At 38.4% G+C, this 16,857-nt stretch overlaps 1 protein-coding gene across 5 annotated transcripts in view; it reads right to left on the bottom strand.

Annotated features, from left to right (window-relative positions):
- Positions 1–16,836, bottom strand: part of EML4 (EMAP like 4) — a 154,730-nt gene extending 137,894 nt beyond the window's left edge. For 3 of the 5 annotated variants that reach the window (XM_027555104.1, XM_027555107.1, XM_027555108.1), the window contains exon 1: positions 16,524–16,830. In XM_027555104.1, the coding sequence (XP_027410905.1) occupies positions 16,524–16,548 (25 nt within the window). In that variant the 5' untranslated portion in view covers positions 16,549–16,830. Of the gene's footprint in view, positions 1–16,523 lie in introns of all 5 variants that reach the window. The other 2 variants (XM_027555109.1, XM_027555110.1) reach the window with 1 other exon arrangement.
- Positions 16,837–16,857: the final 21 nt, after the last annotated feature.

The raw sequence follows: 16,857 nt of genomic DNA, 5'->3' as shown, positions 1-16,857 counted from the left end.
AACTGAAATGTCCATCATCTGGTGAATGGATAAACTAACTGTGGTATATTCATACAATGAAATGCTATTCAGCAATAAAAAGGAATAAATTACTGAAACATGCAACACAAATGAATCTCAAAAGTACACTAAGTGAAAAGCACAAAAGACCACAGATTTTAAGATTCCAGTTATATGACATTTTAGGAAAGGCAGAATATAGGGAAAGAAAGCAGATCAGTGGTTGCCAGAAACAGGGTGGAGGGAAAGGACTGACTGCAAGGTGGTATAGGAACTTTGGGGGGAACTTTTTGGTGTAATCGAGATGGTTTATACCTTGATCGTGGTAGTGCATACTATATGAATTTTGGAAGACCCACTATACACTTGAAATTGGCATAATTTATCACAGGTAAAGCACAGCTCCCAGGTGGCGCTAGTGCTAAAGAACCTGCCTGCCAATGCAGGAGACGTAAGAGACTAGGTTTGATCCCAAGGTCAGGAAGATCCCCTGGAGGAGGGCATGGAAACCCTCTCCATTATTCCTGCCTGGGGAATCCCATGGACAGAGGAGCCTAGGAAGCCACAGTCCATAGGGCTGCAAAGATTCAGACATGACTGAAACAATTTAGCGGGCACACAGCTGAATAAAGCTGATTTTAAAAATTTGAATTCTCAAAACTACTCTGTAGTTCTACTCTTTTTCACTAAAATCAAGATATGATAATGAGGTGTTTGGTGATTTTTTAAAACAAATGAGTTAGAATTTGCTATCAAGAATGCATTGTATTTGATAGCAAAAATACCAAATTCCTAAAAGAACAGAATACACTCAGTTTTAAAGAAGTCCAATGAAGTTTGGCAAAAAAGAAGATTGACTTATCCAGGGTTACACAAAATACCAATGCTGAGAAGCAGGAACAAGTTAATAAGTAGGAAAAGAAAACAATTCATAAAACCTTACTCTAAAGACACTTTCTCATGCAACTCTTAGGAATGTGTCATTATCTGTTGCTTTTCAAATTCCCTAATTTTCCCAAGGGTATATGCCAACCCCATCAACATATTATATATGTAATATATAATAAATTATGGCATAAGAAACAAGGTAGCAAGAAATGAGGCGAGAAAAGGGATAGTGAGAGAATGAATCCACCTAAGATTCCCCCAAAAAGAGCTAAGAATGGCAAAGTAAGCTGGAGCCAGGTGGCCCAAGCCAAGAGTTCATCTCATAGAAGCTGAAAATGATAAAAAGCTTTCAGGCCAGAAAGTGACAAAAAACATTCTGGTGGCCACATGCAAGTTAAATGAGAGCAGGAAAGATCAAATGTGAAGTCACTACTTTCCAGACATGAAAACAACTGCCTATAGTGGGTCAGAACACTTAAAACTATACCAGTGGTTTTCAAACTACTGGAACAACTTCTTTGTTGTTGCTGTGACATAGTCACACCCCCGTGAGTTCCATCCAAAACACATCTAACATCATCTTATGGGTACTACTACTAAACAACTGTTCAGAACACAGCATAGAACCCAAACTGCTTAAAGTACCAAAGCAGGTGTTAAAAAAGTCCGGAAAGAAGGAGGGCCAGAAGGTAAAAGAGGTGACCTCACCCTGGTCACACAACCCACTGTTCGCCTCCACTCTCACCACCACCCACAGACAGCTGTCTGGAGAGCTCCATAGCATCCTGGGAATTCTCCTTAGTAACTGAATAGGGGTCCCGAATCCAGGTTGACAAATCTACAGTAACTGACCTAGAGGAAACAAGAGATTTTAGAGAAATATGATCAAATTTTTCCACAAGAAAAAAGTATTACAATTCAAGGGAATATATATTCAAACATATAAAAGTACTATAGTAAACAATAAAACTTTAAATATGAAACAAAAAGACTTTTAAGAGTCTGAGTGTGGACATCTAAGAAGTACATAAACTATTTCAAAACTGTCATATGATCAGATACAGTGACTAAGATGCTCAATGATAGTAGCCACAGCACAGTCAATATTTTACCTATCTGTTTTTGCATTCCCCAAGATTACTTTTCTCTAAGCTTATCTCACAAAACCAAAGACCACACAGGCTGTATTACCATCTATTATATGAAAAAAAGGACAGTATGTTTATAATAGATAATGCAGGAATCACATCCTAAGAGTGAATAATTAAATGAAAACTGTTCACTGTCTATCTCCCCTCACTATAGTATATGCTTTAGTAGGAATTTTTGTTTCTTTTCTTGACTGATATATTCCCAGTATGAAAACAATTCCTGGCACATGGCACTTAGTGAATAAATATTTGCTCAATTATTAGATTCTCATACTAGCAGCAACAGTTCATTTCGGTGACCAAAAGTCTAACACAGATACTACTAGAATCATCACCCTCATATGTAGGGTTGTAATAACAAGTTCAGTTTTACCCAATCTAGTTAACAAGTTACCCGAGGGTATTTTTTTTTTTTTTACTGACTTTAACAACCTTCTTTGCCATTTAGTTATTACAGTTTATGGAAAGCATCTGACATGCTTCCTGGATTCACAGCTGAATAAATGCTAGCGCCTCTGCTCTGCTGCTCCCTTTCAAACAGTTAGCCACGTGAACCAAATTTCTTGAGATGTAGTCCATAAACTACTGCCTCAATGATTATTTCCTAAAGCAAGTATATCAAAGACCACTGACTTAATCACAGGACTCATACTCCAACAAAGACATGGAAAAAGCAAATATCTCAGAAAAGCACCACTTACACAGATAACAGAGAGGATGGAAGTTACTGAATTCACTGACTTAAGTTAGGACGACACCAGGAGAGCAAAGCTGACAACGGTCTCTGCATGGGGTGAAAACTGCAACCAAAGTGAGCGCTACTGGTAGTTCATCATTTTCTCAGGTATATGGGAGGAGGAAGAAAAAAGTAAATGTCATCCCTTTAAGCCATTTTCACGAGCTGGGAAGGCTACTGTGACCTGATCTCTATTTTTCTGCTTACACCCAAAACTAAGACATGCATTTGAATAAAACAGAAAAGGCTGGATGGCGGAAGTTTAAGGTAGCCCTCCTTTGTTTCCAAAGCTTCCCATACTTCACCATCACAATTCTTATTACTCTGTATTTTAAAAGCCAACATCATAAGCTCCATAAGAACTATGTTTATAGCTGGAAGAGTGCTGAGCACATACCAAGCATTCAATAAATATTTCCTGAATAAATACTGCCTGAATCCCCCACAGAATTATAAGCTTCATGAGAGCAGGGATTTCGAGAGTCTCAATCACCAATTTCCCACTGCACTTAGCACAGAGTGTGATCCAAAGAAGCTAATCAAAAGCTATTTACTTAATGACCGTGTTTATGACCAGGAAACATACGCAAATAAGTGGCCTATATGAGACTCAAACCTATAACCTTCGCCCAATTACAGTATGCACTAATGGGCCAAGATAAGGAGTTTCACAGTGCGCAAGTTTCAGTGTGTGTATAATCATTAAATTTCACTCACAAGTATTCACAAAGATTTCAAGAAAAGAAGTCAAAAACTGATTACTTTCCTGGCCATTCTCTTTATTCTAAACTTTGTTCCCCAATATGTTACATCTTATATGATCCACAATAATAGATCCTAAAAATCAAGAAAATATTGTTTGTGCCAAAAAAAAAAAATCCTAATTATAATTGGAGAGGATTAAAAAAATAAGATGAATGCCAAGAGGTACTCAAAGCAGTCAAAGAAAGTCAAAGGCTATGCCCCAACTAAACTGAAAACAGGATATCCTCCAAAGTTAAAAAAAAAAAAAAAATCTCCCACTCATCAACAGAAGTCAGTTATGGCACTTTTCTGGAACAAATGCCTCAAAGAAAAACACAAACAAATTTTGTCATTTTCTCTGACATGTCACTTAAAAATCAGCCTAAGAAGTTACATACAAGAGTGAAAAATGACTTAAGGGAAAAAAATGTCAGGTATCAAAACTAAACAGTTTTGTTTTACAACAGCAAGTCATCTCAACTTTAGGAACTCATCCATTTTGAAAAGTCAGAAAAGGTACATTCTCTGGAAAAAATTTTTGCAAAGGAAAAGAAATACATTCTTATTATGGAATATGACAAATATTAATATAGCATAATTTGACTCTCAAGATACTAACAGCTCATTAATTCAGAGATTTATCCTAAAAGAAAAACAAAAGAAACAAAAGATAACGTTAAAAATGAAGATATAGGGAACATAAGTGGTCTATAATTTAAAACATGTACATATCATCAAGTTTATAAACTAAAAGCTCAGGTATTTTATTAAAGGCCTCATTCAGAAGGCTTCACTGGTGGCTCAGTGGTAAAGAATCAGCCTGCCAATGCAGGAGACACGGGTTTGATCTGAGATCCAGAGATCCCACATGCCGAGGGGCAACTAAACTCGCAAGCCGCAACTACTAAGCCTGTGCTCCAGAGCCGGGAAGCCACAACTGAAGCCCACATGCCTAGAGCCCATGCTCCACAACGAGAGAAGCCACAACAGTGAGTAGCCCACACACTGCAACTAGAGAAAAGCCTGTGCAGCAATAAAGATTCAGCACAAACAAAAATTAATAAATAAATAAATAAAATTATTAGGGGAAAAATAAAAGATGGATCCTTAGGGTGAGAAAATGAAGTTTATCATTTTATCCTGAGGAACATCTGACATTATGTTAGTCACACATTACCAATATTAGTAATATTTATTAGGTATGATTCTGTCCCTGTAAGTGCTATACCATATAATTTCAAAAGGCATAGGTCGTGATTCCTGGGTTCTTTTTTGAGACCCGAAACAACCCTTATATAAGTCAAAACAGCTTTGTTATCTGGCTTCCTAGTCTACAGCAAATTTAAAATTGGAAATCAAAAGAAAGGCTGGATTAGAAACAATAACCAATCTAGTAACAACAAGCACCTCTAGAGCCTAGAGTACCATTTTCTACCAAAAGGAACCACAACTTCTTAGAAGAACAGTTGACTGTAAAAATGGAGCAGGAAGTGTAAATGTTAGGTCTGAACATCTTATCAGAAAGCAATGAAGCTGACAAAGCACCAGGATCAGGACTCAAGCAGCAATGTGAAGATGCTCTGACAGGTCAAAACAGGAAAATCTAAGCGCCCAAATTTAGAAGAGTAATGGCAGCAGATCAAAATACATCAAATAAATAAAAATCTGTAAGTTTCTATTTAAAGGACAGACAAAACAAAGAAACATGCTTAAAAAAAAAAACAAAAGATACAATCAGTACTCATGTTAATTTAACTTTACAGGAAGAAAGGTCTAGTTTCTTTAGTAAACTAGGGGGGGAAAAAGGAAAGGAAAATATACATTATAGATTAAAAGAGACATAGCAACCAAATGCAATGTATGATCCTGTTTAAACCCTGATTTAAACAAACCACTGAAAAATGACACTTAAAGAGACCATCAGGGATATTTGACATTAAGCTACTATTGTTAGGACTTTCCTGGTGTTAAGACTCTGAGCTTCCAATGCAGGGGGCACAGGTTGGATTCCTGGTTGGGGAACTAAGATCCCATATGCCTCACAGTGCAATTCCCATCCCCAGAAGAAATTACTGTCAAACTGTAGGTCTAATAGTAAGAGAAGAATCATCTTTCAAGATATATAAACTCAAATATTATGGGTGAGACTCTTTAAATAATATATAAAAACAGAGGAAAGGGTAAAGCACACTGACACTGAATGACAACAGCAAGGAGGGCAGTTATAACTGTTCAGCGTCATTTAGTGTATGGAGGAAACAGTTCTACACAAACAGCTCTCAGAAGCACCACCGTATCACAGCACAGAATCAGTCATCTAGAATATGTTAAATTATGTTCTATATACACAGCCTAAGCAGATCAGATGTCCAAATAATGGAATATGATCCATTAAAGTTTATATTTATACTCTCTGAAAAGGAAAGATGATCACAATATTTAAAGGGGAAAAAAAATGGTTGACTTTGCTGCTTAACTATATTCTCTTTTACCCCGAACACACACACCACATAACAGTATCTCGCTCTCAATAATTGCTGATTATTTAAATACAGAAACATAACAGTAACAAACACCCTGTATGGCTTCCCACTTACAGCAAATTCCTTCACACTAACTTATATGAACGGTCTAGTCCATGTGTTCAACATAATTTTAAGTGTAAGATATACTACTACACGGTTATAAAATTACAAGAACCATAAAGAACGTTTATCAATATATAAACAATAATGGATTATAACCCATTGGAAAAAAAATAAGACAGCTGATTCCATACAGATATATTAAGTATACCAGTAATGTGAAGGTTTGACGAGGAACAGAATATTTACAAAATTTCAAAGAACCTCCTACAGAATACTAATTACAAAGTTTTTAGAAAAATTAATTTTACAATGGAAGGGCCTGGCAGACCCCACCCTAATCAAAGGGTCAAAATGGACATCATCAGTTATGGGACAAATCAAAAGTGTGTGTCATCTGATAGAGTGCAATGAGACGAAACACAGCTCACCTCTGGGACTTCTGTACCAACGATACATAACTTGAATCCAATCAGGAGGAGACATCAAATTTAAGGACATTCTACAAAACAAATGGCCTATTATCTTGCAGAGCATCAAGTTCATGAAAGCCAAGGAAAGACTAACTGCTCCAGATTCAAAAAGACTAAAGAGACATGACAACTATCGGTAAATACAACATTTGATTCTGAATTGGTTCTTTACTAAAAAAGACGTTATTAAAATAATTAGCAAAACATGAATGGGTTTGAGGGTGACACAGTAGTAACGTATCAATATTCATTTCTTGATTCTCCTCACTGTAGTACGGTTATGTAGGACAATGTCCTTGTTTATAGGAGACACACACTTGAATGTTAGCAAGTCTCAGGGCATCATTTTAACAACTTAATTCTCAAATTACTACAAGCACAAAGAAGATACCCCAGCATCTCCTGGGCAAGCTGCAGCAGTCCCCAACTTTCTGGGGGGACCAATTTTCTCGAAGACAATTTTTCCATGGACCTGGGGTGCGAGAGATGATTTGGGGATGATTCAAGCACACTTACATTTACTGTGCACTTTATTGCATTTTTTTTAAAATTACTTATTTGGCCACACCAGGTCTCAGCTGCGGCACATGGGATCTAGTTCCCACTGCACTGGGAGTGCAGAGTGTTACCCATGGACCGCCAGGGAAGTCCTTGCACTTTATTTCTAGTCTAATGTTGTCGCTGATGTGACAGAAGGTACCAGTGAGCGGCCCAGAGTTTGGGGATCCCTGAGAGAAAGGCTGTGAACACAGCCTACAGGGGCCAGGCGACGAGGCAAACACTTGAAACAAGCTAGGCGTAAGGCAGGGCTGAGGCTAGTTACCTGACACACCACTCCGTGAGTATACAGAGCATCTGGAATGCAAGTCGACAGCGGCAAGATCAGCCCATTTTTTCAAGAGAAATCAAAGATGCAGATTTTTATGTGAAATTTCCCAATTTTTAACACACTCAAAAAGGCCAAACAAAACATGTCTGCTGACTAAATTTGAACCGCAGCTGCCTCTGGCCCAGAGGCATGCTTCTCAAACCGAGGCTGAGGGATAAAGGGAAACCACATGATATACATGAACACATTCTTGGAGCCACAGTTTTATCCCAAGAGTTAGCCTGGAATTTTCTGGGAGAGGAGATATTTCTTTACTTTTAAAATCCTACATTATGGAATTTAATGCAAAGTCGTATGATTTTTTTAAAAACTTTCATTTAAAAATAATTTCAATTTCTACAGAAAAGCTGTAAGAACAAGAACAGTACAAAACACCTGTACAGTTTTAACCAAGTTCATCTACTGTTAACATTTTACTCATCTGCATTATTGCACAGGAGCATCCTTCCACCCTCCCTCCTCCTCTCTAGTACAAACACAAAGACATACACACACAAATACAGCTGTATATATGTGTGTGTGTGTATACATATATATAAAACATATATACATAATTTTTCCTGAACTATTTGAGAGTAGTTATGTATCACGGCCTTTTATTCCTAAAAAAAAAAGTTCAGCGTGTATTTCTTAAGAATAAAAATATTATTTTATATAACCTTAGGTTATCAATTTTAGAAAGTTCAACACTGATGCCATACCTTTATGTTATCTACCATCTATATTCCAATTTTGCCAAGTGACCCAATAATATCCTTTACCGCATCTTCCCCTCTAATACAAGATCTATTCTAGGATCAGGTATCATGAAGAGATGTTATGTCTCTTCAGTATCCTTTAATCTGAAACACTTCCACAGCCTTTCTTTGTCTTTGTAACATTAACATTAAAGAGTACAGTCTCCCCCCTACCCTTTTATAAAATAGGATGTTCCCCAATTGAAGTCCAATATGTGCCTCATGATTACATCCAGGTTATGCATTCCTCGCTGGAGAACTACCTAAGTGATGTGCTCTTTGCAGGGCATCATATTCAGAGGCACACAACGTCCACTGATGCTATTTATTTTGATCATGCACTCAAGGCACTGTCTGATTTCATCACTGTATAAAGTTACTGTTTTTTCCCCTTCTAACTAATATGCAATGTATGGGGAGATATTTAAGACCAAGCAAACATTCTGTGGAAAATTCTTCAAGAGATGGGCATACCAGACCACCTGACCTGCCTCTTGAGAAATCTGTATGCAGGTCAGAAAGCAACAGTTAGAACTGGACATGTAACAACAGACTGGTTCCAAATACGGAAAGGAGTACATCAAGGCTGTACACATCACCCTGTTTATTTAACTTATATGCAGAGTACATCATGCAAAATGCTGGGCTGGATGAAGCACAAGCTGGAATCAAGATTGCCGGGAGAAATATCAATAACCTCAGATATGCAGATGACACTACACTTATGGCAGAAAGTGAAGAAGAACTAAAAGCCTCTTGATGAAAGTGAAAGGAGAGTGAAAAAGTAATCTTAAAACTCAACATTCAGAAAACTAAGATCATGGCATCCAGTCCCATCACTTCATGGCAAATAGATGTGAAAACAATGGAAACAGTGAGAGACTTTATTTTGGGGGGCTCCGAAATCACTGCAGATGGTGACTGCAGCCACAAAATTAAAAAACACTTGCTCCTTGGAAGAAAAGCCATGACCAGCCTAGACAGCACATTAAAAAGCAGAGACTACTCTGCCAACAAAGATCTGTCTAGTCAAAACTATGGTTTTTCCAGTAGTCATGTATGGATGTGAGAGTTGGACTATAAAGAAAGCTAAGTGCCGAAGAATTGATGCTTTTGAACTGTGGTGTTGGAGAAGACTCTTGAGTCCCTTGGACTGCAAGGAGATCAAACCAGTCCATCCTAAAGGAAATCAGTCCTGAATATTCATTGGAAGGGCTGATGCTGAAGCTGAAACTTCAATACTTTGGCCACATGATGCGAAGGACTGACTCATTGGAAAAGACCCTAATGCTGGGAAAGATCGAAGCTGGAAGCTTCAAAGATTGAAGCTCGTCCCGACAGAGGATGAGATGGTTGGATGGCATCACCGACTCTATGGACATGAGTTTGAGTAAGCTCTGGGAGTTGGTGATGGACAGGGAAACCTGGCGTGCTGCAGTCCATGGGGTCACAAAGAGTCAGACATGACTGAGGGACTGAACTGAACAGAAACATTCTGCTCCTCATCAAAAATATCCCATAGATTTAGCATGTATCAATGATTCTTGTCTCAACTAATCTTTATTAAAATGGTTGCAAAATAATCACATGAATGTTTAAGTAGATAATTTCTGGCTATACTCCTAGATCCCTAAGGTATATGCACTGGTCTCCTTGACCTTAGGAGCTCTACAGGGCAATGGTTTGAGTGCAAGTCACTTCAGTCGTGTCCGACTCTGTGCGACCCCATGGACTGCAGCCTACCAGGCTTCTCTGTCCATGGGATTCTCCAGGCAAGAACACTGGAGTGGGTTGCCATTTCCTTCTCCACAAGTGTACCTGAGCCACGCCTTAAAGATTGGATAGATTCTGAAAAGCTAATAAAATGGAGAGATAGTCAAGACACAAAGAAATCCATCAGGAAAGCTGGAAAAAAAAACCAATATGGTGAATCCTTCTGCAAAGTAAGTATAATACCCTAGCTTATCAGTTTTATAAAACCACATTTCTACATATGGAGTTTGCCTGAACTGATTCTAGAACTACAGATATACTTCTGCTGCTACTGATGATAACTATGGTATAATCATTACATTTAGAGTCAAAAGTTGGACGCGACTGAGTGACTGAATTGAAAAACTTTTCAAAAACAGCACAATTCATTATAACTCCTACTTCTGATTGTTTTTTTTTTTTGATTGTTCATCCACATTTTCATATATGTCAGCCATCCCGCCTAGTCTTTCAAAGATAGGGAGTAACAGGCATTAAAAACGTATCTTTCATCTGAATTGTGACTCCCCCGTAAAATAAATCTTATTCTGCAATCTAAGGCAAACATATTTATATGAAATTGAGAATTTCTTGAAGCAATATCATGCAAAGCACGAATATTTTATAATCTTTTTTTTTCCTTTCCGTCTCTCTCATTTTTTTAAATATTCATCTTGACCCTCAATAAACTGACTTCTAAATCCTTAATAAGTGATTCACAAAACTTCCACTTGATAAACACTACCCTAGAACCTGAGATACAGTTCTTTATTAAATTTTCAACAAAGTTGGGAGACAATTTTCATTTATTTCAGGTGAAATAACAGAAAAAAACAAGAACATAAAGAGTTATTTAATTTTTTTAAGGATTCTACTCTGACATTGTGTATGGTAATTTTTTGGTCTTCAAGTTATCATTTTTTTAAGAAATGATGGTAAGAGCAAAGGTTGTACGTTGCCAGTTATATACTGGTTCCCTAGTAATTTCCCCCCAATTTCACAGGATCATGAAATCGCCCCTGCTCTGCTATGAGATTTCAAACACACATGAGTGTCAGCCTTTCAGCGGGTTTATAATCTGGCTGTAGAAATAAGACTTACAGTAATTTTAGGACTTGTCATAATTACTTCTACCTTTTGAGAAGAAATATTCTGTGCTAAGTGCCCTAAAAACGTTCCTGTGTTAAAAGTTCAAGGGTGGATACTATGAGTTGGGAATGAAAGAGAACAAAGAAAGTGTTCAGAAAAGAAACAATATCTGAGTTGGGCCTTGAAGGGTACTTCAAGACAGAACAGACACAGGGATGAAAAACTGCCAATCAAATATGGGAAAAAAGAAATAGGTCATTTAGGCCAGATCATGTTAAGACAGTAGAAACAGATTATGGAGGATCTTGACAGCAAGGCTAAGGTGCTTGAATTTAGTCATTAAGGCAATACAGCAATCTGGAAAAGGCTCCCCCTCTCCCACCCCTTACAAAACAAATTATGGACAAAGTAGAGATTCTTGAGGCTATGCAATAATGCAAACACAGAAAAATAAGGCCTTCAACTGTGGTGTCAGAAAAGGAAAGTAAGGAATGTGAAAAGGTGACAAGAATTGATAAGTCTTAGAAGAGATTTTAATGTGGTAGGCAAAAATAGCTAAGAGTCAAACATTTTAAGGCTGGGTGATACTTACAGTGAAAAATTAAGAAGTTGATTTAGAGGAAGAACAGTTCATATCCAAGTACATTAGAATCGACATGGAAGTGGGTTATGAAAAGTCAGTAATAGGATAAGGAAAAGAACACTTGGTCCCATCAGAAAAATCTGAGTTCAAGTGAAAAAAATGGTTAGGCTCTAATGAGAAAACCAGAACGCAAAATTATATCTATAGTATAATTTTAACTGTGTATAAAAAGCACAGGAAAACACTAAAAACATGTACATCAACATGTTAACGTCAGCTGACTACAAATAAACTAGGAATAAAAGATTTTTTTTCCTTCTTTTGTATTGTGTTCTCATTGGATACAAACCTTACAAATCAGGCTCCGAACCCCCACCCCAGAAAAAGACGAAAGGGAAAAGAAAAACCTGGATTTGAAGTCTTTTCAAAAAAATGCAAACTTCTTGAACTTTAGTTTCTTCATCTAAAAATGGGGAAATAATTTCTTCTCTCTCAAGGTTAGTGTGCAGATTAAATGAGATAAAGTTTTGTAAACTATACAGCAATATGCAAAGGTAAGGCATTATAACAATCTATGACAACTACAACTATAGGACAAGATATCACACACAGACATAAAAACACTACAGATTTGGGAAGTAGATTATCTCCTTACACTTTTAAAAAGTTTTAGAATCCATTTATTTTTAAATCAAAATGTTACTGTAATATTTCTTATAAACAGACACTGAGGTTTTACATGCAATATATATATATAAATATCATACATATATAATTAATACAGTACTTGTACTACATGCTGTTCAAACTTAAATACAAAGCAAAAAAAGAGCTAGTAGTTATCATTCCCTAATATTTGGACTTCTAAGTAAGTTATTTCACGGTTTTAAAAAGCCACAGTCTATTGAAGATAATTTCAGTAATCTCCAAATGTCATCTCTTAGAAGTTATGTGCTTGATACACAGCACTGCCTTCTAAATGATGCCTTCCCCTTCAACTCCCACTTCTGGTCCTTTACTTAGGATTAAACACCTCTAGATACCTATTTAAAACCAGATAGTAAGCTCCTGAAGGGCAAGAAGAATGTCATAAAAGGGGTACATGTTAAGAAATACTCTAAGTCATGTTATAGATGCTGTAGTAACCATTTAAGAGTTACTACTCATGTCATATTATAATATAAACCTGCCTCGAGCCCTTCAAGAGACAGCCATTAACAAATTAAAAGCTAAGGAAAAATTCCACAAGTAATGTTACTACATGAGAAACACTTTTATATGAATAAAGAATACTTGATTAATATTTAAAAATCTTACACTACACTATTCCTTTAAGAAAGCAAGAGTATATATGAGATGAGAAATGGTAAGTTCTAATATTATGTTAAAAAATCGTTTTTTTCATGTATCTGATAAACTGAAGTGTATTATTACTGCACTGAAGAATGTTACATTTCTTATACTAACCCTATAATTTAATTTATTACAATTTTTCTTTAAAAAGAAGTTTAGGAGTTTTGTTTTTAATCTTTGGAGCAGAAAAAGTTAAAACTGACGTGGTTAACAATATGCTTTCTTTAAGGCATAAACACTGACTAAACCTGAGGCTATTTCCAAGACAAGTTTTAAAATTAAAACCTTTATTGTGAAAAAGAGATGCTAAAGAAACTAGGCATGAAACGCACCTAACCTATGCCTTATGAAAATCAACAAGAAAAGCTCTGTCAACAGTTTTCCACTTCTGCACATAGACCTGAAATTTAAAATGTTTTACTATATACATGTTTTGTACAGGTATGTGTGTATATTCATATATACTGATTTGGAGGCAGGACATTAAGACAATTCATTAGTGAGTATTTCCCCCTCACTAATTAAAAAAAAAATTGCTTCTAAAGTGCTGCTTTTTTGTATTACAATAATTTGTGAACTAAAAGATACTATGCTTAAAGGAAAAAATACAAACACCTGCCAGTCCAACTGCCGGAAACTCATCAGCTGCAGAGAATAAAAGCATCCTTTCGTTGTTTTAAACGTATGGACAAAACAAAAGAAATATAACAGGTATACAATTTCAAAATGGCAAATATAACACAGACCAGCACCTAATATTCCTCTCAATGATTTCAAAATCATTACACAGTTTTAATTGCCGTTAGACATCTCAGAAAATGCACTTAAGTGTTTTCCTTATCTAAACACTCATCAATGGTACAGTCTGAATTTTTAAAGTTTTTCACTTAACAAAACGATGCATCATAACATTCCCTTAAATAATCAGCTTCTCTAGAATCAGTTTACAAAGCACTCAGTTTTTCTGCTTATAAAAATGTAGTTTTCTTTATTTTCAGGAAGCCATACAGTACATAAAATGACACACATACACTTCCTTGAGAATAAATACTTTAATACTCATGACCCCAGAAGAACTTCACGTGTTTTGAATTCTTGTTTGGTTAAAAAAGGTTTTTAAACATCTACTAGAATACAAGAGCTTGCCTTTACAATCATGGCTCTCCTGAAGGTAAAATAAAGATCAACGTAACTCTAAGTGCTAGACTAACGAACTGAAGGGAATAGAAACAAGCAATTTGGCTAGAGTTGGGCAAAACTATGTTTAAAGACTACCAGTAAAATATACCAGCTTTACCCTTACCCCACTCCCAATCCTTTAAGGTTTCAATTAAGATGGGGCCTAGTTTTACTCTTTCAAAGGGGGACAGAAAGAGAAAGCACACATCTCCTGCTGAGAAGTATCTTCATCAGGAGCAGCTCCAAAAATACTGCCAGGAACCATTTCTTTCCCTCCCAGCTGACACAGGTTCCTCTCTTTAAATATAAGCATCTCTTCTGCTCCTGATCAACATCATACTTAAAGAAGGGAAAAGTCTCAAGGTGAGACCCAAGGGTGGTACCAAATGAATAAAAATAACTATTAAATCAATACAAAAATTCAACATCACAATCAGTTATAACATTCTTTATGAAAAGTGGGAGCCCCAACTAAAATTTCTCTTTCAGTCTCTACTACCAGTTACCTTATGAGAAGGATAAGAAGGAATAGTTGTTTAAAAATGCATATCCACTTTCAAAATAAACTTAAGTGCACCCAATTAGTGAGAACGACTCCCACAAAACGCTTACAGAAGATGAAGTTTTGGCAAGCCTTCGAAGTCCACAAACCAACAGCCAGAAGTAAAAGCTGATTCTAATTTGAGCAGTGATCCCACCATTCCCACAGGCTGAGGAGCCAGCAGTGCAGACACCTCAGCCGCACAACATCCCCCAACACACAGTTTCTTGCCCAAGTATATGATCACCTCTTTGTGAACATAAAGGACCAGTCTTTCAGTCCAATATGATTAGGGAATAAATCCAGACACAGGCATATGGCTTAAAAAAAAAAAGGTAGTGAAAAGCTGATACCTCTTTAAAAGGAGCCCAAGAATGAAACAACTTCACTATGAAAGGAATTATAAGACATCAAAGGTTAGATAATGGACAACAGGTGCCTTTGGGGAGGAAAGAGTAACACTCAGTTGCCTCCTATTTTAGGATTTCCACTCTCTAGTGTGTGTTTCCCAAAGAAAGTGTATGTGTTTTTCCCAAATAAAGTCATAGCCAAAATTACGGTTTTTACTATTTAATACCTATAGTGGGTCCACTGTTCTTAAATATACTTTACATTAAAAAAAAAAAGTTGATCTCAACATGTATGAATAAACTATGGCCTATGGCCAGATCATGCATTCATCCATGAACATTAACCAACTAGGAATTTATTATCAAGAAATGCAAAGAAAGGCGTCAAATACTCAATATACCAATCCAGCAGCAGGTATCACATAACTGCAGTATCAGCCAAAGCAGAAACTGTTTCTCTCACCATCATAACAGTTGAGCTCAATCTTTACAGTAACCAAATTCCAATAGCCTCAAAGAATAGTAATTCCAGACACAGATTATATGGCTCTGAGTACCAGCCACGAGTTCTGATTCTCTTACCCAGTTACAAAATTTACTACCTTTATTCGGGTGAAAGGGAACACTGAAACAATACTTCAGCCTACTTCCCTTTCTCCATTCCACAAAGACAACATATTCCAAAAATGGAGAATCCTTTCTTTCCCTGACAGAGGCCCCCTTTCCTATGGATTCATGGGGCAGGACTACTTCTCCCCAGCATGCCTGCAGAGCCAGCACGCAGACTTCTGCTTTCACTCCTCTCTTAAAGAGGGTCCCCCAACACAAATGCGCCTCTTCCTTTCCTGTATTAGGCAAATGATGCTTCAGTGCTACTGGATCTCTCCACCACTACAAAACGTTCAGAGAAGTGGAGGGAGTGAGGGGAAGTTGTCAGTTACTCGGAGAGATACTTAAAAGACGACTCCAAATTTAAAGTGGAGGCTTGAGGAGGAGGGAGGGAATGGGGGTCCCTTCCCTAAAAGGGAGCCTGTGCGTGGGTAAGGGATGTCCCCACCCTGAAAGAGAGCTCGGTATGTAAGACGGGGGAGGAGTGTTGTACCCAGAAGAGATTCAGGTTTGAGAAAGAGGTGTCCTAACCTTGAAGGTGGGGGGAGCCGTGAGTGTATGGCGGGGGGGCGCAGCAGCTTTAGGGCGGCCTCTATGAAAGAAGGGGTTCCCACTTCGGGGAAGAAGCGCCCCGCACTGACGGGAACGCTTGGAGGAAAGGAGGGTCTTGCTGAGGAGGGCTGGCATGGGGGAGGGGTTCTGAGTTCACCAGAGCCCGGAGAGGGGCGGCAGGCTCGAGGGGAACATGTGCAGTGGAACTGCTGCCATCCCGAGGGGCAGGGTGGAGAGCAGGCCCGGGCTGCGTGTGCAGGGAACAAGGTTCCCACCCTGCGCAGGAGAGGAAGGGCTCCCAGCCGCACTCACCGAGGCTGCCGGCGAAACCGTCCATCTTGCGGGGAAAGCGCCGGGCTCCGGGCTCAGCGGGGCGGGCACTTCATTCAGCGGACCGACTAGGGTGGCCGACGCTGAGCCTGACCCGCTCGCTCTCTCGGACGCGCGGCTCGGCTCCCGCCTCCGTAGTCCGTCGGCCCGTGCGCCCCGGGGCAGTCAGCCGCGGCCGCCGGGACCACTTCCCCGTCAGGTTGAGAGCCGCGCCGCTCCGCCGCCTGCCCTGCCTCCGTCCCAGACAGCAGCCGTGAGCGCCGCGCCGCGTCCCGCCCCCGCGCCCGCGCGCAGTGGTAGCACCGCCCCCGCGCAC

This window comes from Bos indicus x Bos taurus, chromosome 11, assembly GCF_003369695.1.
Source record: "Bos indicus x Bos taurus breed Angus x Brahman F1 hybrid chromosome 11, Bos_hybrid_MaternalHap_v2.0, whole genome shotgun sequence".
In the NCBI taxonomy this organism is placed as follows: domain Eukaryota; kingdom Metazoa; phylum Chordata; class Mammalia; order Artiodactyla; family Bovidae; genus Bos; species Bos indicus x Bos taurus.
This window is presented reverse-complemented; position numbering and strand designations above follow the sequence as displayed.